General features: G+C 50.4%; 1 protein-coding gene across 1 annotated transcript in view; it reads left to right on the top strand.

Moving 5' to 3' along the window:
• LOC116946504 (semaphorin-5A-like) overlaps positions 1-18,661 on the top strand; it is a 77,021-nt gene that overhangs the window by 28,599 nt on the left and 29,761 nt on the right. Inside the window, exons 2-4 of the mRNA XM_032961468.2 lie at positions 7,490-7,737; positions 11,658-11,757; positions 12,616-12,661. Coding sequence (XP_032817359.1) covers positions 7,578-7,737; positions 11,658-11,757; positions 12,616-12,661 — 306 coding nt within the window. The 5' untranslated portion in view covers positions 7,490-7,577. The remainder of the gene's footprint in view (positions 1-7,489; positions 7,738-11,657; positions 11,758-12,615; positions 12,662-18,661) is intronic.

The raw sequence follows: 18,661 nt of genomic DNA, 5'->3' as shown, positions 1-18,661 counted from the left end.
ATAAAAACAAATTTCGTCTCCCCCCTCCTCTTTTCAAAAAATAGATGGACTAGTCCTGGCAAACTGCCATCGTTGCGCGTGACGCAAACGTTATTTTTATATATATAAATAAATATGCCGTTTTCAAAATAAATTTATGCAAACCGACACACCTGATGATGACCGTTTGAGTTATGGTCGAAACGTCGTGAGAATTTTTTATTGTTTTATATATATTTTGTTATTTTGTTGTTTCTCTTCAACGTGACTTTACCGAAAAAACTAAGAATATGAATTACTGCAGTCACGAAAGCTTTAAATCAAAATTTAGGTGAGAGGCTGTTTTCCTTTCGTGCAGGTTTTTGCACTGTAAAACAACAACGCAAAATAAGAATTGGCATTCTTCCCAGTGGCATTTAAAATGTTAATACTTGAACCCAGCCCCACCCCCCGCGTATCCCCACACCCACACGCCCCTTCCCCCCACACTTCCATACTACCGCAGTGGTTAAATTCGAGTCACAGTTTTCACAGGAATAAGGTTGCGTTTTTGTGATGGGCTGCAATGAACGACGATTCCACTGTCCGTTTGCATTTACTCCGCAGTAAAATACATTTGGATTCTTGATGCCTTAAAAAGAAGCAGCTGCTAGAAAGAAAAAAAAACGCTGAAACTTAAGCAGTCAAAGCGAAATAATCGCACGTGCTGGCGAGCGTTCTCAATCGATGAACACATCGTGGACGATGTGGACGGAATCGAGAGCCCGACTGCAGCCGTTACTCCCTGGAGGCGTTTCGTCTCCTCCTCGGAGGCGGCGGCGAGCTCACCAGCGTGACTTCATTTTATTGCGCTAGGCTCCACTCGAGAGTTGCACCCCCGTGTGGAGCTGCTGCTGCCAAGAGGAGGGCGCTATCATGGCAGCCCGGGCCCCCCCCCCCCCCCCGATCTTTATTAAATGGCCCAGCAGGGTTTAACGAGAACCCAAGGGAGAGGTGGGGCTGAGTGTCTTGGAAGAGCCCACCTCTCAATTCTGTCCATTGTGAACGTATCCGTCTTGCTGCAGTAATGGTTGATGGTATACACCGGGATTTGGCAAAAGTCCAAATGACGTTTCCCTCGGATAGCCCGTTTCAAAGTGTTGTTTTGGATTTGCCTGTGAATCAGCGAGATCGCAAGCAAAAGTGGGGTCTGTGCCAAGGGCATTTACGAGGATAAACCTACAGTAGTAATGAGCCCCTCCTGGTGAGTCTGATCTGAGAGTGACCCTCGGACACGTTGCATTCAGAGTCATTGGCTTATTATTTCATGTGGGAATGGCCGTATATTTAGGGGGATGGCGAGGCAGGAGAAGTGGGTGAGTTTAGTTAGTGGTGGTGTTTTTTTTTGTCGCGTCTCGGTCTGACGACGGCAGACCGTAAAACGCTTAAAGAAGCGTTTTTTCTGACGCCGTCAAAGAGTTCCAGTGGCGGGCGTCGGGAGTTAATGGGGCAAAAGGCGCCATGGCCACGCGGGGTGCAAAGTGTCACGAATTATGTTGCTCCTTTCATTGCAACAGCGGGCGTTAAAAATAGTGTCGCTGCCGCAATAAACGAGTAAATAAATATAAGAGAGAGAGAGAGCGAGAGAGAATGGAGCATAGAGAGGGGCGACCTCCACGTGCTTGTACATGTTTACGGGGACGGAGAGGCAGACCGGGTCAGGGCGGGGGTGGGAGCGCACGGCCGAGCGACGTTTCCCGTCGGAGAGGCGCGTGGGATTGACGCCCAGTGGTGGGGCGCCGGGGTGGTTGAGACACCTGAGCGCAGAGCGGCGTCTGACGATTCCCGACAGCGTGGCTACATGTCTCCCTCTCCTCGCTCGGATGGCAAAGGTCGATCTCTGGAGGATGATGCCACCTGCGGTTGCCGCCTGCCTCCTTTCCCATACTTTACGTACAGTTGCTTTGGGAAAGTGACATGCAGCGTCACACAGGCAGGCTGTCCACCGGTATTTCACCGTAGTCTGAAATAACGAGTGGGTACGCTCTCCGGCAAGGGCTGCCAAATGTTTTATTTGGTGGATCGCATACTTAAGATCTCTTTGCGGATAGTCGTGTCAGCATCAACCTGACCTATTTCTCGAAATGGGTATGAGCGCCTGTACCCCACAAAGTACTGGGTATGAGTAATTTAAGTATAAAATAAGAAAGTACTCCTATGCTGTTTGCAACGTTTATCACCCAGACTACAGGCCTGCCGCATCCACGCGCCCCACAGCAGGATAGGCGTGCGGTTTAGGATGCATTGCCGCACGGGTTTGTGAGCCAGGAGGTCATGTGGATTGTTTTACGGATCTCGTGGCTCGGGATGGCGGTGACGAGGTGGCACCGTGACACTGTTGTTGTTCTTGTTGTGGGGCATGTTTACAAAAAATTGGGCCATGGCGAATGCCTGCTGAGATCCGCCACAGAAAACATGACAGGAAGATTGCCTGTTTCTGTTGAACGTCAAGCTGACAATTTAACAAGGTTGCCACGGACTCTACCTTAAATCGTTCCAGGTGGTAATTGTTTTTCATCAGCTGTCGAGTGATGGGACGAGCAATAACCAAAACACAAAATGAAATAACGACTTCATTATCTGAAGAGGCTATCATAGATTAAAATGCATATTCAATTTACGCCAAATCGCGGCGTGATTAAACACCTCTGTTTGGCTAAAGGAAAATTACGTGGCGCTCCCGCTCCTGCATGGGTGTAAAAGCTTTCGAGAAATTCAACCAGTGCCTGGTGTCCAGATTTAGCCATCGTGGTGTCTCTGGGGAGCTGTGTTGCGGCTGAGCTAGGGGCCGGGGTGTTGTAAGAGGGAGCATTTTTTTCCCCTTTGCGGTTCATTTGCTGCTCATTCGGCACATTCCTGCCAAAGCCTTCCTCCAGAATGGGCTCCTCTCTCTGTTCACATTCCGTTAGATTCCGTCCGATCAGGTCGGTGCACTCGAGTTGATACTTGCAAAAGGCATTCACTAGAAAGCACAAACGCATCCCCACAATTTGTAACAAAAAAAAACAGACACGCTTCATTGTCCGGTACATGTAATGCATTGCACACGCACCATTACCGGCTTTGCTAGTTCAGGCACACTTATATGCGGACAAGATTAGTTTAAAGTTCAGTGGTTTGATATTACACTGATTTGGTTTCGTCACTGGTGGACATTTCCAGAACACAATTTGATTAAATACCCCCGCCCCCCCCAACCCACCAAGAGGGTGGCGATGAAACATGAAAACATTTGCCGAGAGTAGCACATGGTGCATGGTTGCGCGCTATCGTAGCAAGAGAGATGAGAGAGACGGGAGTGGCGAGGAGCCGAACTTCGCCACTCGACGCGCTCGGATGAAAGGGGGGGGGGGGGGTGGCAGCTGCTGCCCTGGACACTGTGGAGCAGAAGGCTCGGGCAGGCCACGGCAGATGCACTGGCACAATGCAACCAATCGACACCGCCGCCTTAATTGATTTACGGCGACACCTCACTGAGTTAAGGAGGTCATTAAATCGGGTCGCAGACCGCCGTTAACAAAATTTTGCGTGGAATATTTATTGCGTTGCCAAGAGGCGGCAGAATGCGTTTGCTGGTGACGTGTGCACGGCATCAAGCAAGTTGTTTGTCAGATGTTGCTGACGCCTTGCGTCTTGTGCAGAATGTTGGTTGTGAAATGAGCCGCTATTATCTGCCAGTCTTTTTTCAAGTATTCCCCTCTGACTTAAGACACAAAAGTTAATGTTCTACGTGAACCCCTTTTCGGCCTGGGACTTTGTCCCCCGCTCCCTCCACCCTCCGCTGGTCGCCCCAGCTCACCCGCTCGCTGTCTCTCTCTCTCACCGCCAGTTCATTTGCGTCAAATCTCGCCGGTGCTCGCCGGTTCTAACCACGCGCTCCACCTCCACAATTCTCCGCCCCTCCCCCCCGTCATCCTCGACTCCATCCCTCTGAGCCAGCCACGTAACCCCCGCTCCTGCCTGTGGTGGCTCGGTTCTCATGATGCTTCGCTGTGCGAGCACCCTGTGGGGAGAATTACAGAAAAAATAGCTTGCCCCCCCCCCTCGGCAGCCCAGCAGCCAACGCTGGCAAATCACTCCCAGCTGGCGTGAAGAGCCCTGGAGGTGGATTGGGAGATCGACTGTCAGGGATCGGGACATCACAGATGGACATTAGATAGTGGGGAACAAACAGTGGCACACAACTGTGGTAGCAGATATTACGTAATTAATTAGTTGTTTTCCCTGGCCAGTCTTATCCAGACTTTCTTAGGAAGGTTCATCTTTGGACGGTCAATGCAAATAAATGTGTTTTTTTATATTAGAGGACGTGTGAGTCGCTGGGGAATCCCCATAATATTTAGGGGGAGAGTACTCAATTTCTGCATGGATACATTTTAATCCGACCAGGCCGCTTGTGTCCTTGCAGTTGAGAGCTTTGGGTAGGTGAGAGAGTTGAGAGCCAAGTGAGGGCTCATTTACTGCAGAAGGCTCTTCTTCAAGGAAGGCCTTGGGTTTTAAGAACCACAGCGCAGCAAAACGGCAAACACGTCCGAATGTTGTTGCAAAACAACATGAGAAAAGATTACAATATGGTGAAGCACACATTCTCAAGAACAAACAATCGTGAAGCTAAAAGATGAGACATTAGGACATTTTCTTCAGCAGCTCCTTCTGTGTGTGAGCGCTTGCCTGGAAGCCTGGCATAAATGACGCTCGCCTCCCTTCTCGATCCAGCACCAGGGCCCAATTGACATGGGCACGGTGCCCACTGGGTGGGCACTGCTAGTACCGCATCAAACAGCAGCCGAAACTAATTTGGGAGTGTCGTGCCTCCAATTCTGAAATGGAATCGCGGATCGCAGAGGGGGTGGCCGTGGCGTGCAAGCGCTTTGCCGTGACTTTTAAAAACGATTTTTTTTTACCGAGGTCTCATTTAAGACATCATGAATCACACATTCTCGCACCTCCGATGAGCATAGTTGGCTGTGTATAGTGCGAAAGAAGTTCCACATACGTAGATGCATAAGACAACTTGTGATAACATCTTAAATGAGAAACTTGTGACCGTGCTCAAAGCAGGAACAATTGAGAAGGCAAGCAATACAGTAAATAATGAACTGACCTAAATAGCTAACGCAAGTACTAGGAGGGGCATGCAATTGATTTATTTCACTAAAGCTTTCGCTCGGTTATATTTTTTAATGTAATGGCATAGGCAACCTCTTAAATCAATTCTCTTGTAAAACCTGTTGTTAAATATACAGTATACAAGCTGGCATGCCAATCACCAACGATACAAATCAAAACAACAGTTTCCCCCCCCCCGCCGCCTCGCCTCCCATTCAACAATATCAAAAGTTCTGCCGGAATTATCGTCAAAAAATGCCAAACACAAAGGTCGCTGTGGCTCGGGTCGCTGGAACGATTCGTGCGTCTCCTCTTTGTTCGCCCTTCGCAAAGCATGGCAAAGAGAGTGGCCAAGTTATAGCCGTGCCCTATTTCCAGGGCTGCTGGGCCACTGGCAGATTGCGGTCACATCGGCAAGGCCTTCTCGTTGAATTTACCGCACTGGCGCTGTCTGTCTGCTAACTAGTAGGGGATCAGGCGACGCTTACTCACAGATATATGGCGTTCCTCTGCTCATGAGCGTCATTGCCCTTTGCGAAATGCGTCATTGGGTCTGAGAAGTCGAGCACACGCTAAGCCATTTGCCATATGTCATTCACCCCCGACTGCAGGCTACGGCGCGGGGTGCTTTGATAAGAGAGGCGCAAGGTCCAGTCCCCCCTCGTTAAGACTCTTTCCAGACAATGACCCCCCGGCAAGGACACGAGCGAGAGTTTTCGTGGCAAGCAGAGCTGCTCGATGGCACAGGGACAGCCTGGTCCATGGGGTGTCTCCCAGGAGGCCCAGCCAAGGCTCAAACTCTCAAGCCGGCTCTCAGAGCAGGAAGCCCGGTAGAAATTCGAGGACCTGGTCAATTGAGTTGAATTAATAATGTGTACATCACACTGGTCAGTGTGGGATGGTGGATATTAAGTTGGCAGAGCAGGACTAGTTCGGATACCACGAGCCACTGATGTAAGCCATGGCTGAGAATCGAAATCCCGTTGCAGGATTAATAGCACAGTGTCGCTCGCTCATGGCTGAGCCACTGCTCTCCCACCCAGTGGAATTCCAGAACTTTATTCCCGCAGCGAAATTCTTTAAACTGTAAGCCATGACCACTTGCTCAGCAAAATAACAATAAATACTTGTGGAGAGTCAATTTCTACCTGCAATGAAGGGGTAGACTCGTGTTATATTGCTTGGCTTCATGCAAAAACAAAAATAAACGAAAAAAGTTGTTCTTCTGCCACTAGATTAGGTGTAAGTTGTGATTGGCCGAAAACGCTTAAGGATCAGCATTTTCGTAGCGCGCACGCCGGCTATGAATTGTTTGCTCAGTTTTTTTCTCTTCTAAATTGTCAGCGAATCTGCTCGGAACGTGAGAGACCTTTGCGCGAGAGCGAGGGGAAATAAACAGCGTTAATGGTTTCGGTTGTGTAGGCTCTGCGAGGGCCGGGGGGGGGGGGCTCGCTGTGGCCCCCCACGTGCGGAGCAAGGCCTTTGATCCGCTGGAATGCACATTGCACTGCCGAGCGACGCTCTCTCCGTGGCGTCGGCCTCTGTGCAAGGCCCCCTGTGCCCCCCACGCATGAACTTGCAGTTGTCAAGCAAGCGGACGCAAAATTGTGTTGTGGGAAATCACCACACGGCCAAGAGGGAAACCCCGTACGCCGCACACAGTGCCGTGGATGCGATCTAGGAGGCCAGTAGCAGCCTCTTTGTGTCATCGAGGCTGGTGAGATCATAAGCAAACATGGTCGGGGCGGTGTGTTTGTGTGTGGAGTGGAATTGCAGGTGGGTGGAGTGGTGTTACTCATTTCCCTGCGTGTGGGATGAGAAATGGTCGCTAAAACACCACAATTGATGGAGTTCTTGCGAACAGTGTTTCAATGTTTATGTTTCACAATTGTAATTGTATTGTGTTTATGTTATCGGAGTGTTCATATTTTTAGACTATCTGTCACCCACAATGCCGTTTTCACAAACACTAAATCCGTGCGACAAAGGCAATATTATATATAGAGCTTTCGTCTAGTCTGGCTGGCAACCCCATGATTAATGTTTAACTCAAGTAAACAACTCATGGCAGCGCCAAATGATTAATGTTGTGTTGTGATGGCCACACTGAGGCGGTGCTGATAAAAGTTAGTGACACCCCGGCACACACATGGGTCATGGTGTCATTTTTATAGCGCTCAAGAATTTGGAGTTTAGACCAGGTGAGGTAATTTCAACCGTGACGCCACCAAACACATCTCAGTGTGCACGACAATGCCAACGGACGGTTGCTGCAACCTAGGCAAACGGAGGCATTCAGCGTCACTTATTGTCGTGAAAACTCTTTTTTCATCATTTCGTTTCGTCGCCTCGCCCCTGGCAGACTCGGCGAGGACGCAGCGAAGGCACGGACAATGTTCGGGCAGTGGCTGTAAGGTGCGAGATCTTCCACCGCCACCGCCGCCGCCATAATGGAGCTGTTGGGAACGTCACGCCTGCGATGGTGCCGATGGGTGGAGGCGACGTCGTTCGTGCGTGTGGCGCTGGTGCTCGGCGCCGCGGCGGTCACGCTGGGGGACATGCACGACGGCTCGTGCTCGCGCAAGGAGCACCCGCGCACGGCACACCAAGGTCAGCCAGCCAACACTCGCTCACCTGCGTCGGGCCCAGGCTATTACTCGTGTTGGGACAGAAATGGGTGGTGTTGACCCAACGTGTCTCAACGCTGATCGTACCTTGACCCAGCACTGGCCCAAAATTGAATTAACCTTTACTCAACATTGCCTATTTTTTGCCGAACATTGGCCTAGTATTGACTCAACTTGGCCTGAGATTTGCCCAACATTGGCCTAAAATGTATCCAAATTGACCAAACATAGTCCCAATATTTAACCAAACAATGACTCAACATTGCCCAACATTCACTCAATGCTTTGTCTATCTGGAATTCGGTTCACACGAAACGAAGTTCAGAAATTTTATTTTCAAGTGTACTACGACAGCTGTCTCTCTCAAATGGTCACTCATCCTTTAAAGCATTTTGAAGTCCCACTATAAACTATAATTATCCAGAAGCCCTATCAGCTGAAATGTCAACATCTACTTATCCTCTAATTCAAAAATATCATCCTACTTTGATATTTACCTGCTGTGCAGTAATACAATGTTGTAGGCACTGGTTGTGATTTATAGCTTAGAGAAGACAGGAAGGAGATTGTATTTATTTTTCTGGGATGGCATTTGTAACCGTCAGTAAAAAAATCTATATATATACTTTCCCTGTCTCCTTGTTCTGAAGGAGGATCATTGCAAAAGTATTAGCTTGGAAACAATTTTAGTTGTAATGCAGCGTTTGTTCATGATTACTGAGGCTTTATTTTGAACATATACGTTGAGTATTTTAAACATTTTATCTACTCTGATTATTGCACGGAAATAAATACTGTCATGAAGATGACTAGGTGGCGCTTGTGTTGGCGATGAACACAAAGGGAGGTCGTTGTGGATGTGTCTGGCTTAAAGGAACACAAAGTCACTTTACAAGCCCTGTCTTGTGATCGTCATGCATCTAATAAGAGGCCGTTGTTTTGTTAGGAAGAACTATTTCGAAAAATAAACTGTTCATGCGGCACGGCAAAACAACTTGGCTTACTTATATTCCGAGCGAAAAACAACAACGGGCCCACAGCTGCTGTCCGAGCTGCGCTCAACGGAGGCGTTGGTGCGATCGCTGCTGCCAGACTCCTCGCTCTCTCAGACTCGCCGTACCTCGAGCGAGTCGTAGTAGAGCCCACGGCCACTTCTGCTGCACGCACACACGCACGTATTAGTACCCCCGGACATCTGGTTTCGGGAATTTACTGACGCAAATAAACAAGTGGCACTCAAGCGCTGACGGTAAGACTGGCCCGACCAGCTCATGTGTGAAGTGCTAATTGTGAGAACTGCCTGCAGAAAGTGAGGTCGCGGGGTGGAGAGGCGGGACATCTGGCTCGTGCTGCGGTGGTCGTTAAGTCGGTGCTTGAGACATAAGAGGGGAATTGGAACCGAGTGGGTGTAAATCCCTGGTCTGCAGCAACCCCTTTAAATGGAAGTGTACTTTCCAGCGCGACACAATGATACGGTTTTAGGGGTGGCAGCAAGACGAGTGGCTGGGAGTAGACAGGGGTCTGGATCTTAAACACTCAGTGCCTACTTAAACGCATCTTCAATCACTCACTTTTAATAATGAGAGAGAGAGATAAACCGCTGAGACGGCACAGTGGCAATGTGAGCACGCCTTACATGTGACGTGAAGTGAATATCCCACAAGCAATGGATAATAAAATAAACAAGAAGCAAACTCTTAATTGAGTCTGCGAGAAATTGAATCACAGTATAAATGGACAGTCCTCTGTCATAGTTATAGAGCCGTGAGGCAGCTTCCCCCGATGCGGTAAATACGCAGCGCCTCTCGTCCCCCCTGGCTTGCCCCGCTGCGCCGAGCGGGGCAAGCCAGGGGGGCGCCGAGCATCCCAGTAGCGAGCGCCATATGAAAGGTGCCTGTTGGTATGTATGCATGTTGAACTTTTATCGCACCGTACACAGCCAACCACGCCAATCGGAGGTGCAGGAGGAAGGACAACAAACTAAACGCAAAAGCAGTTTTAAATGAAATGAGTTTTCAATCTAGGTTTGAAAGTGCACAGCTCCAGTGGCTTCGTAATGTCGGAAGATTCCACGTTTGAGCTGCCCGCGTGGAATCAACCTCCTCGCCCTGGGCACTAAACCCACTAAATGGGAGTGATGGGTTGCACATGCAGCGTTTCATTAATTAATGGAGCATAGATTTCAAACGAGAGCCCCGGAGGCAGGCGGCCGGCCGAGTGAGCCACGGCTGCGGCGGGCTGGAGCGGAGCGGCCGTTTTGATGCTATCGCTGCAAGAGTGAGGGATCTCAGTTTACACTCTGCCGTGTCAGAGCACAAAGCGACCTGGGCCGCGGTGGCTGCGGGGCCCCCGTGCTCCTGTCATCGTCGCTTCTCGGCTCGGAGCGTCGCGTGTCACGCGGGGGAGGACGCGCTTGGCACGGATCGTGGGTCCCATGCCACTGCGCCTCGCTTAAGCGCGCGCGGGGAGTGATGCCGGCTTTGCGTGCAGTCGTTCCGCTCACTGATGTTTACCGGCTAGTTTCCCAGGAGGATTATTGGCCAAAGCTTCATTTTCCCAGAAATCCCAATGCACCCCATCCTTGCTGAAACTATTTATTCCATCAACAAACACACATGTGTGTGTGTGTGTGTATGATTCTAGTGGGAACCAGTGTTTGGCATGGACGTATTTAACGTCAAATAAACGGACGCATCAAACGTTGGTGATTGACTGCCGTGTAGGCACAGCCTTGATATGTTCATCTGTGCAATAAGTCACAACCAGTGCTGCCTGTGATGCCGTCGGAGCCTTGGGAAACAATGCCTTCGCCCAAGTGTTACCAATTTTAATGCTGAAGCAAATGCTGCTGGGTAATATTGGTCTCGAAAGCCCAATAGACCGATGGACTATTACACAGTTTTTATGTGCGGAAAGAACAGAGTTTAGCATGCTTTTACCCATAACGCTGCACAGCAGGGCATAATGTGTTTCTGTTCTTGTCTTGGCCCATATACCGTGGGATGTTGGTGGCAGACCAGGGGGGTGGATGAGGGGCCCTGTTTCGGCCTTACCAAAGGAGTTGTGAGCAGGAGGCTGTCGTAAGGTGTGAAAGGCCCCTCTGGAACAGTTTACCACACTCCGGGAAGGGGGTTAGATCAAAATTAGTATTTTCTTTTTTTCTCTTAGACCAGCTTTTGCAGCTGTAGGTGATTGCTTCCAGATTTCGTGCACAAACAAAAATGTCCAAGTGAAAGTAACACTCGATGTGTTTCGCTGTTTCAGTTTGTGTTTTACTTACAGCGCCACTGTCCACAGTTTCTCTCGTTCTAAGTATGCGGAGCGCAGTCCTCCTTCCGCCGCGAGCCTCCCCGTTGAGGCTGGGCATTGCCGGGTTGCGTGCGTGCGTGCGTTCTTTCTGATGTTCAACTTAGATATCGCATGGAAATGACGCACTCAAGTTTTTTTTTTGGCCTTATGATCCACTGCCCAGCACGCGTGGCAGGGTATGTGTGTGAATGTGTACACACACAGAACAAAACCGCAAGCCTTGTCCGTGGAGGTGGGAAGCAAACGTAGGGTCAGAAGTGTGGCGCACATTTTTGGAATTTTGAGAAAATCCATCCAAGGAATGTAAATCACGGTCATGTGTCTACTCTGTGCTCCGTTTACTTGGGAGGGGATAAACATGAATCATCGCTGGTGCCGCACGATCTGCCTCGACACACGACCACCTTTTCTTTACCCAAGATTGTGACCTCTCCACGTGTCTCGCAAAGCATCTTTTGAGGTTAGAGTAAAAAAAGTAAAAAAAATAATTACTTGAGTCTTGAGCCCTCTGTGCTGGTGCTTTGCCCCTTTTGACACGCTCTGCTCCCACCCACACTCGGGGCCCTGACCCCTGTTACCCCCTGCTGTGCACAGATCTGGCTCCGTGGCTGCACGAGTTCACCTTCCCCGCTGCCCTCAACTACTCCCAGTTGACGATCGACCCTGCCCGCGCCCAGCTCATTGTGGGGGCCAGGTAATGCTGACCTTAGGCTCGTCGCCCCGTCACACCGCGCTTTCCGCCACGCGTCACCGGGACCCCACCACGCGTCACCGGGGCTGTACCACCAAACACCGGGGCTGTACCACCAAACACCGGGGCTGTACCACCCACCCCGAGACCCTGGGTGGCCTGCCCATGCTGCAAGTAGCACGGCAATCGTGGTTGTTGCACGGCTGCTTTTTTTTTTTTTACAAAATGACATGTTGTTTGTGGTCTTTTCTCGAGTTTACTCCCTCACTAATATTGGGAGTCCTGCTCATAGCGTCTCCCGTTTTAAACGTCGCTGTTTACGCAGCATTTTGATGGGAGATCTCATGGCAGTAGGGACAATTTAAGTGGGGTTTCTGCAGTTGTGGAAGGTGGCACACTGTGCTCCCAGCTTCGGGTCGGTTGAAATCTTGAACAATTTACCTTCTTGACTCTGCCTCTATCCCAGTATAAAGGTCACACCATGGCAAGCCAATTGGCATACTGCTTGTGGTGGGGTAAAAGTGTGGGTGCCCGATTAGTTCCGAAGTTAACCTTTTTTTCTTCTTTGGTTCTTTCGGTAAAGTCACGTAGAATGAGAATAAAATAATAAATTGATAAAATAAAATAACACAATAATATTCTCACGACGTTTCGGCCACAACACAAGCGGCCTTCATCAGGTGAAGGGGGCGAGACTGTCTGGTAGGACAGCGCTGGAGTGAGAAATTTAACCTTTTTTTCAGTAAAAAACAACGCTGGCAGAGCAGATTACGACAAAGACAAAACAAAACACACGCTTGCATATCGTGCTTAATCACCGGTTTCAGTAACGTTGACAGTTTGTTTTCATCCATTTTCTAGGAACTATCTGTTCAGACTCAGCCTGGCCAACCTCTCCTTAATTCAGGTGAGTTTAATTCTATTTAAATGACCATGCACAGCGAATGGTGGCGGGGGGGGGGGGGCTTAAGAGTGAATGGCGATCAATTCCACCGATATGCACGCATAAACACGCGCAGAGCCAACAGGAGGCGAGTGTTTGTGTAAAAGAAAAGCTGATCTCCGGCGGTGGCGGTGGCTGCGGCGTGTACGATGCCCCGTTGGTGTTTGTACAGCCTTTGTGCTGCTACGCCGAGCGCGGTGAGCAACGCACTCCCAAAACACCGCTGCGCTTCGTTTCACCGCGCGGCACACAACTCCCCAGGCCGCCGGGCCACAAGGCTCGGGGAGTGGGCGAGTGAGGGAAGAGGGAGAGGGCGAGAGAGAGAGAGAGAGCCGTAGTGTTTGTGTGCGACCCAGCCATGATGGGGCCCCGGCCAGGGGCGCAGCGATAGGGGTGTTGTGGAGTTGGCAATAGGAGGAGGGGGGAGGGTGCAGGGTGAGTTCTGGTCAGGTTAGTCGGAAGGAATTGCTCAGGGTGGAGATGGTGGGTGGAGACTGCAGGGATGGTGAGAAAGTGAGCGGGTGATGGCGGGAGTTCATACTCCGCACCCCTGGCTGATCCCTTTCACGAGAAAAATCACTCGGTGCTTCTCAAAAAACGTGCGGTGAGATGGCGAACAGCAGCCAAGGGCTGATTGGGTTGATTCCTGACCAACTTTCCGTGCCACTGCTCTTAATTCCAACAAATCCTGTAAGCATGGATTAAATTGCAGGTTACTTGCTTGAATCGCTTTCTTTTGAGTTCGAGCAAAAGACGTTCATTGACATTATTTTCCACAAGCCACATTCGAAGTCAACTTTTCCATGTGTAATGTTGACTTTTGAAAGTGCAGCAGCCAACTCACTGCTCTGAAGAGATGCACTGTGAAGTTTAGACGGGAGTTGCACATCGAGCCTCCGTGCCTTTACAGCCAGAGCACATCTGGTTTAGGCTCTTGGGCCGCATAGAGGCTGGTTCATTGAGGGGGCAGCTGCTGTCAGGAGGCCCCCTCAGTGTGTGTATATGTGGCCTTTATCCCGAGCTCTGAGCCACTGCAGGACAGATCGTGAATCCACTTTGTCTGGGAGACGGCCAACATGAGAGGACTAGCGTGCCACCATCTCTCTCCCACGAGTGAGGGAGATGGTGATTAAAGACCAGGTTACCTTGGCATTGGTATGCACAATAAACAAGTAATTTGCCTGAGAGCTTCAAGTCCAGCGGGTTGGTGTTCTTATTTTCTTACGATTGTACGTCTCTTTTTGGAAGATGAAAAAAAAATCGGATACATTTTGAATGGTTGCGTTGTGGCTTAGCTTTTACTGGCACGCACGTGAAAGTTATGCAAAACGTCAGAGCCAGGAATTAAATCCTTTTCCTTGTGTTTCGAGTCCGGCAATCGCAGCCAGATGGCTGGTTCTCATTTTACGCCAACTTTGGCCTCCATTATAGGTGACAGAGTCAGTTTTTTTTGCAAAAGAATTACGCCTGGTTTGTCAGCACCATGCCGTAGACTTTTCTCTGTTTAAATAAAAAAAAAAGTTTATATTTAAGGCACATTAACTTTCACTTTGTTGCTTGCATATGCATTTCCAGTGTTTATTCAAACTTATAAAACAAGTGTGTATGCTCATCTTTGCCCAGCGAACTGGTGCACATTCATCATCCATGGACCATGGGTCAAGGTTGCTGGATTATGCTCAGATCTCCTGCTTGAGAGATACCCACATGCACGTGCAAATATTTTCACGCTTGAGGCAGTGCAGCAAATCAGTTGCCGATTTACCTGCGTAGCGTTTGAGGTTTTCCTCGCACATACAAAAATAGGCAGACACAACATTTTCATATATTGGCCAAAAGTAGGAATCTCTGGAAAGCTTCTTGGATTAACAAACAAGCAACCCCTTTTTCTTCGCCAAATACATTCCTATCCTCACATCCCGAGGGTTGCCATGCGAGACGTCTCTCGGCCTCTCTTCTTGGTATCTCACGTTCGCGCTGTGACCCAAAATCTATCGGCAGCAGGGACGGGGGACGGCGGTGGGGGGTGGGAGGGGGGAGGGAGTGAACGGCAGGATTCTCGCTGAGATTTGCCACGTGGAAGAGCTGCTCCCCGCCAGGATCGTCGGCGAGGTCGAGGGTCGTCGTCGAGGTCGAAGGTCGTCGGCGAGGTCGAAGTTCGTCAGTGAGCTTCCTGTGGCCGTGCGGGGGCTGAGCCATGCACCACCAGTCCCGATCATCCGCAGCTGTGTAAATCGCTTATCTCTCAGGTGTTAGGAGGATGCGGGAAAATAAAGGCAGCTGTGAATTCTGCCTTAATTTAGTGGTTGAGGTGCGAGCGGAGGAGAGGTTCGTGAAGTGCGATTACTTTTGCGGAGGCCACTCGGAGACACGGCGTTTGGACCTAGCTGTGTCTGGAGCTGCTGCGACATCTCAGCCGAGACCTTGCAGGGCTCGGCTCTGTCTCACTCTCTGTCAAGAAAAGACACGGTAGGGGTACAAAGAGAGAGAGAGACAAAATGAGAGAGACATCTACCAACATAGAGTCAACTGCACCGAGGAATCTTCCACAAGTAAAATATCCATTACATTAAAAAAAATACTAGCGTCTGTTATGCTACATAATCGGCAAAAAGTGTGAAAATATTATGCACGTTTAAATTCAAGTAACAAAAATATATCCACAAAAAAATACTGCGGCGCTTCTTCGTGTTGGGATTTCAATGCTGGAATGTTTTTCCAAATGAAAAGAAGAAAGTGAAAAAAAAAAGACTTTCCGTTCGTAAAGAATGATCGAGTGGCTACCGACGTATTGGCTCGGTTCTAGGTTGAGCGGAGAGGCAGCTCGGCCTTTCAGCGGCGCGCGCGCGCGAGAGAGCGCGCGGACGCGCGGGACCCGGGCGTGCTTTGTGAGTGCCGGTAGAGACTCGCGTGCGACCCTCCCGTGCCGCCTGCGTGATCGCTCGTGCTCCCGTTGGCGCTCCCCGCATGTACGCGTTCGCGCGGTGACAGATCGTTTCAACGGAAAACCGCCGCCACTTCTGCGACTTGCCGGCGTGGTGGCTCGAGTCCATAAAAAAAAAAAACGGGTTTTCTTGATAGCATTAGTGCCGCTCCTTGCCAATGGGCCTCGGCGAAGTTGAAAGCGGTCCAAATTTGCGTGTTTTTTTGTGTGTTTTAAACAAATGCTGCCGCGGTGCGTGGACCTGAAAGAATGTCCACGGGTCAAAGTGTTGGATATCATATCGTTTATTTCAATGAGGCAAATCCTCTTGCCCGTTCTTTTAATGAGTCCCCCTCTCCCCTCTGTGCGCTTTGCTCATCCAGTTTGAGTGCTGCTTTTAGTCAAAGGCTGAGTGGAGTCCACCAGGCACCGTTTTGTTGCCCAGGTGCCTGTGGAGCTTTGGCTGTTCTCGGGGGCGCGAGACAAATCCATCACGCAGAAAGCCTCCGAGCGTATTTTCCCAAAAAAATCCGGCCAAGCGGCCGCACTTTTGGGCGCAAAGGTCACACGAAAAGCAAAACAATAGGCGGTGGAGCAGCTGGATCGGGTTACCTGCACGGCCGCTTGGCACGCCCCTCGACACAACTCGCTGCCTCCCTCCCCCTGGCTGGCTCGCGCGCCACCTTACCAAGCGGATCGTCCATCTTGACGCGGCAGTGCCAGGGAAATGGTCGATCCTGTTCCCCGCAGGAGGGCGACAGTGCCCTGCACCTGGTTTTGTCAACACCTGGTTTCATCAGCAGTTCAACGGAGTGGGGGTTTTTTTTTCCCGACCATGGCGGCAGTGTGAGCGCCATGTGGGGAGGGAGGGTCGTGGGCTCCTGATAGACTGGGGGGGGTGGGGGATATTCTCGCCCTCCTCCCACTGCAGGTTCAGGGCCATGCTGCCTTTACATGCGGGATGGGGGCGGGGGAGCATCCGTGCATTGGAGCTTTGCCAGATTTTATCAATAACATTTACCATTTCACAACTAACTGTTTTTTCGTCGTTGGTGATGTGCCAAATTTTGCTGATTTTTTGTCCAGCAAGCTTCCTCATTTAACTGCACATTGGATTCTAACCCATGCCCGTGTGCATTTGGGAACACAGAATGCACCATAACAACCCGCTGCTTATGTGACCTTCACTATCAAGTACAGAACAACATTTTATTCCGCACATTTGTAAGCTGCGGTGCACAGTGTGAGCAGAAGAACGGTTTGGCTGAGGATTAGTTAATGGCTTATTTAACCAACAAACACTTGGAACAGAGCATTTGAAGTTATTATTGAACTGCTAACGCTGGGAGGAGGATCATTTCCTGAATCGGGGATGCTTCCAGAGGAGGGATCAGAGCTTCACAAATGCCAGCTGGGAATTTATTTATGCCACAGAGAATTCCCGCTTGCAATGTGCCGTCCAAAGTCGACTCAGAATTTCCGCAGACTTCCTCTCCTGACATTTTTTGTTTGCCCTTAGTGAACGTAAAGCAGAATGGCACATCTCTGTGTTATTAAGCAGTCACTCACTTCCTCAATAACGCTGATAAATAAGAGACCTCTTCATGGCTCAGAGAAGATCTTATTTTCATTCTTAATGGATCTTTTTTAATCAGAGTACTTCGACAAAAACACGATAGCTCGCCATGAAAAACAAGAGAGCTGGCATATTAGGGTGAGCAATAATGAACGTTGACACATCTGCCGTTGAGCGCTTGCCAGCATCTGACAAGCGGTGCCGAGGGTTCGGACGGCCTCCTTCGTCAATCGAGGCCGCGTAGACGAGAGCGGAGAGCGTGCAAGTATTCTGGCCCGGTGGTGGCTCAAGCAGCCTTGCTGCGGCGTTGTTTGGACGTGGTGGAACGCTGTCTCCTCTCTGCGTGCCTGCAGCGAAGACGTGGAAAAGGGGAGATGGAGGCAGGAGCATTTTAACTGCACCTGACACTCTTGGCCACTGCCCTGTTTGTGCAGGCGGTGCGGCGGAAGAGCGCCCGCTCGTTGCAAGCGGCGCCCAGAGCCAAAGAAACGAGCTTGTGAACAAGGCCGCCCCGAACTCATCTCGGTGGTCAATCTGCACCGTAAACAATTGCCTGGCGCGATCGCCGTGCGCCGTGACATGGCCGTTTCCGAGTTGCGCGGAGGAGGCGAGAGGCAGCGGTTCGGGGTCTGTGGAGCGGGAGGAAGATCTGTCCGGGCGCACAGATGACTGCCGATGCTTGGAGAGGCAGCCTGGTCTCGTTTGAGTGTTTTTAAATTCCACAAGTCACGCACTCTGTGCCCGGTGTTTGTTGTGGTAGAGCCCTTCGTGGCAGAAGAGCGCTTGTAGTTTTGTGTTTGTTCACTTGGGTGCATTGGCCGAGATTATTTTGTTTGTTTGCTCGTCGTGTATTCCCCCAGTTGTGTTTACACTGACCAAAAAAAAACATCCTCACCTAACTTTTCCCTACCCACCTCCAGTAACGCGGTTCTCATAAAGCGTTTGCAGTGTCGGGAGCAAATAGACGAAGTGGGACGAACACAAATGCACAAAAGCATCACCAGTCAAGAGTGGAGTGCGGGGGTCACCCTGGTGTTGTCACTTTTTAGTTTGAGCGCAAGCGGACGCACCCGGCGTCCGCTTGTGCGCGTGCTGGGTTACGGCGAGCATGTCACCTGTCGTGCGCGTCACCGCCTGAGACCGGGTTCCTCCCCACCACGGGGCCGCCTGAGCCGTCCGGAGCTCGCGTCGCGCTCGCCGCTATTTTCCTTTCTCGTCGGGAAAAGGTCGAGAGCTTTTCCCACGCAGCAGAGTTGATCGTTTCTGTCAGGTGTCTTCCAGAGAGGCAAAACAAAACAAAAAAAACACGGCGTTCACATCTTGCCTCTCGGTTAGAAATTGCCCCTTTCAGCCGGTTTGAGAAGGTAAAATGCAGCCCAAAATAAAATCCATCGCGAAAGTTAAGGGTGCTTTCATTTGTTGCGATGGTCGTGCACAGGGCAGGAGCTGACATGGAGCTCGGAGA

The sequence above is a fragment of the Petromyzon marinus genome, chromosome 2 (assembly GCF_048934315.1).
Source record: "Petromyzon marinus isolate PM22_M1 ecotype Great Lakes invasive population chromosome 2, UKy_Petmar_22M1.pri1.0, whole genome shotgun sequence".
In the NCBI taxonomy this organism is placed as follows: Eukaryota; Metazoa; Chordata; class Hyperoartia; order Petromyzontiformes; family Petromyzontidae; genus Petromyzon; species Petromyzon marinus.
Note: the sequence above shows the minus strand (reverse complement) of the source record. Positions and strands in the feature narration are given on the sequence as shown.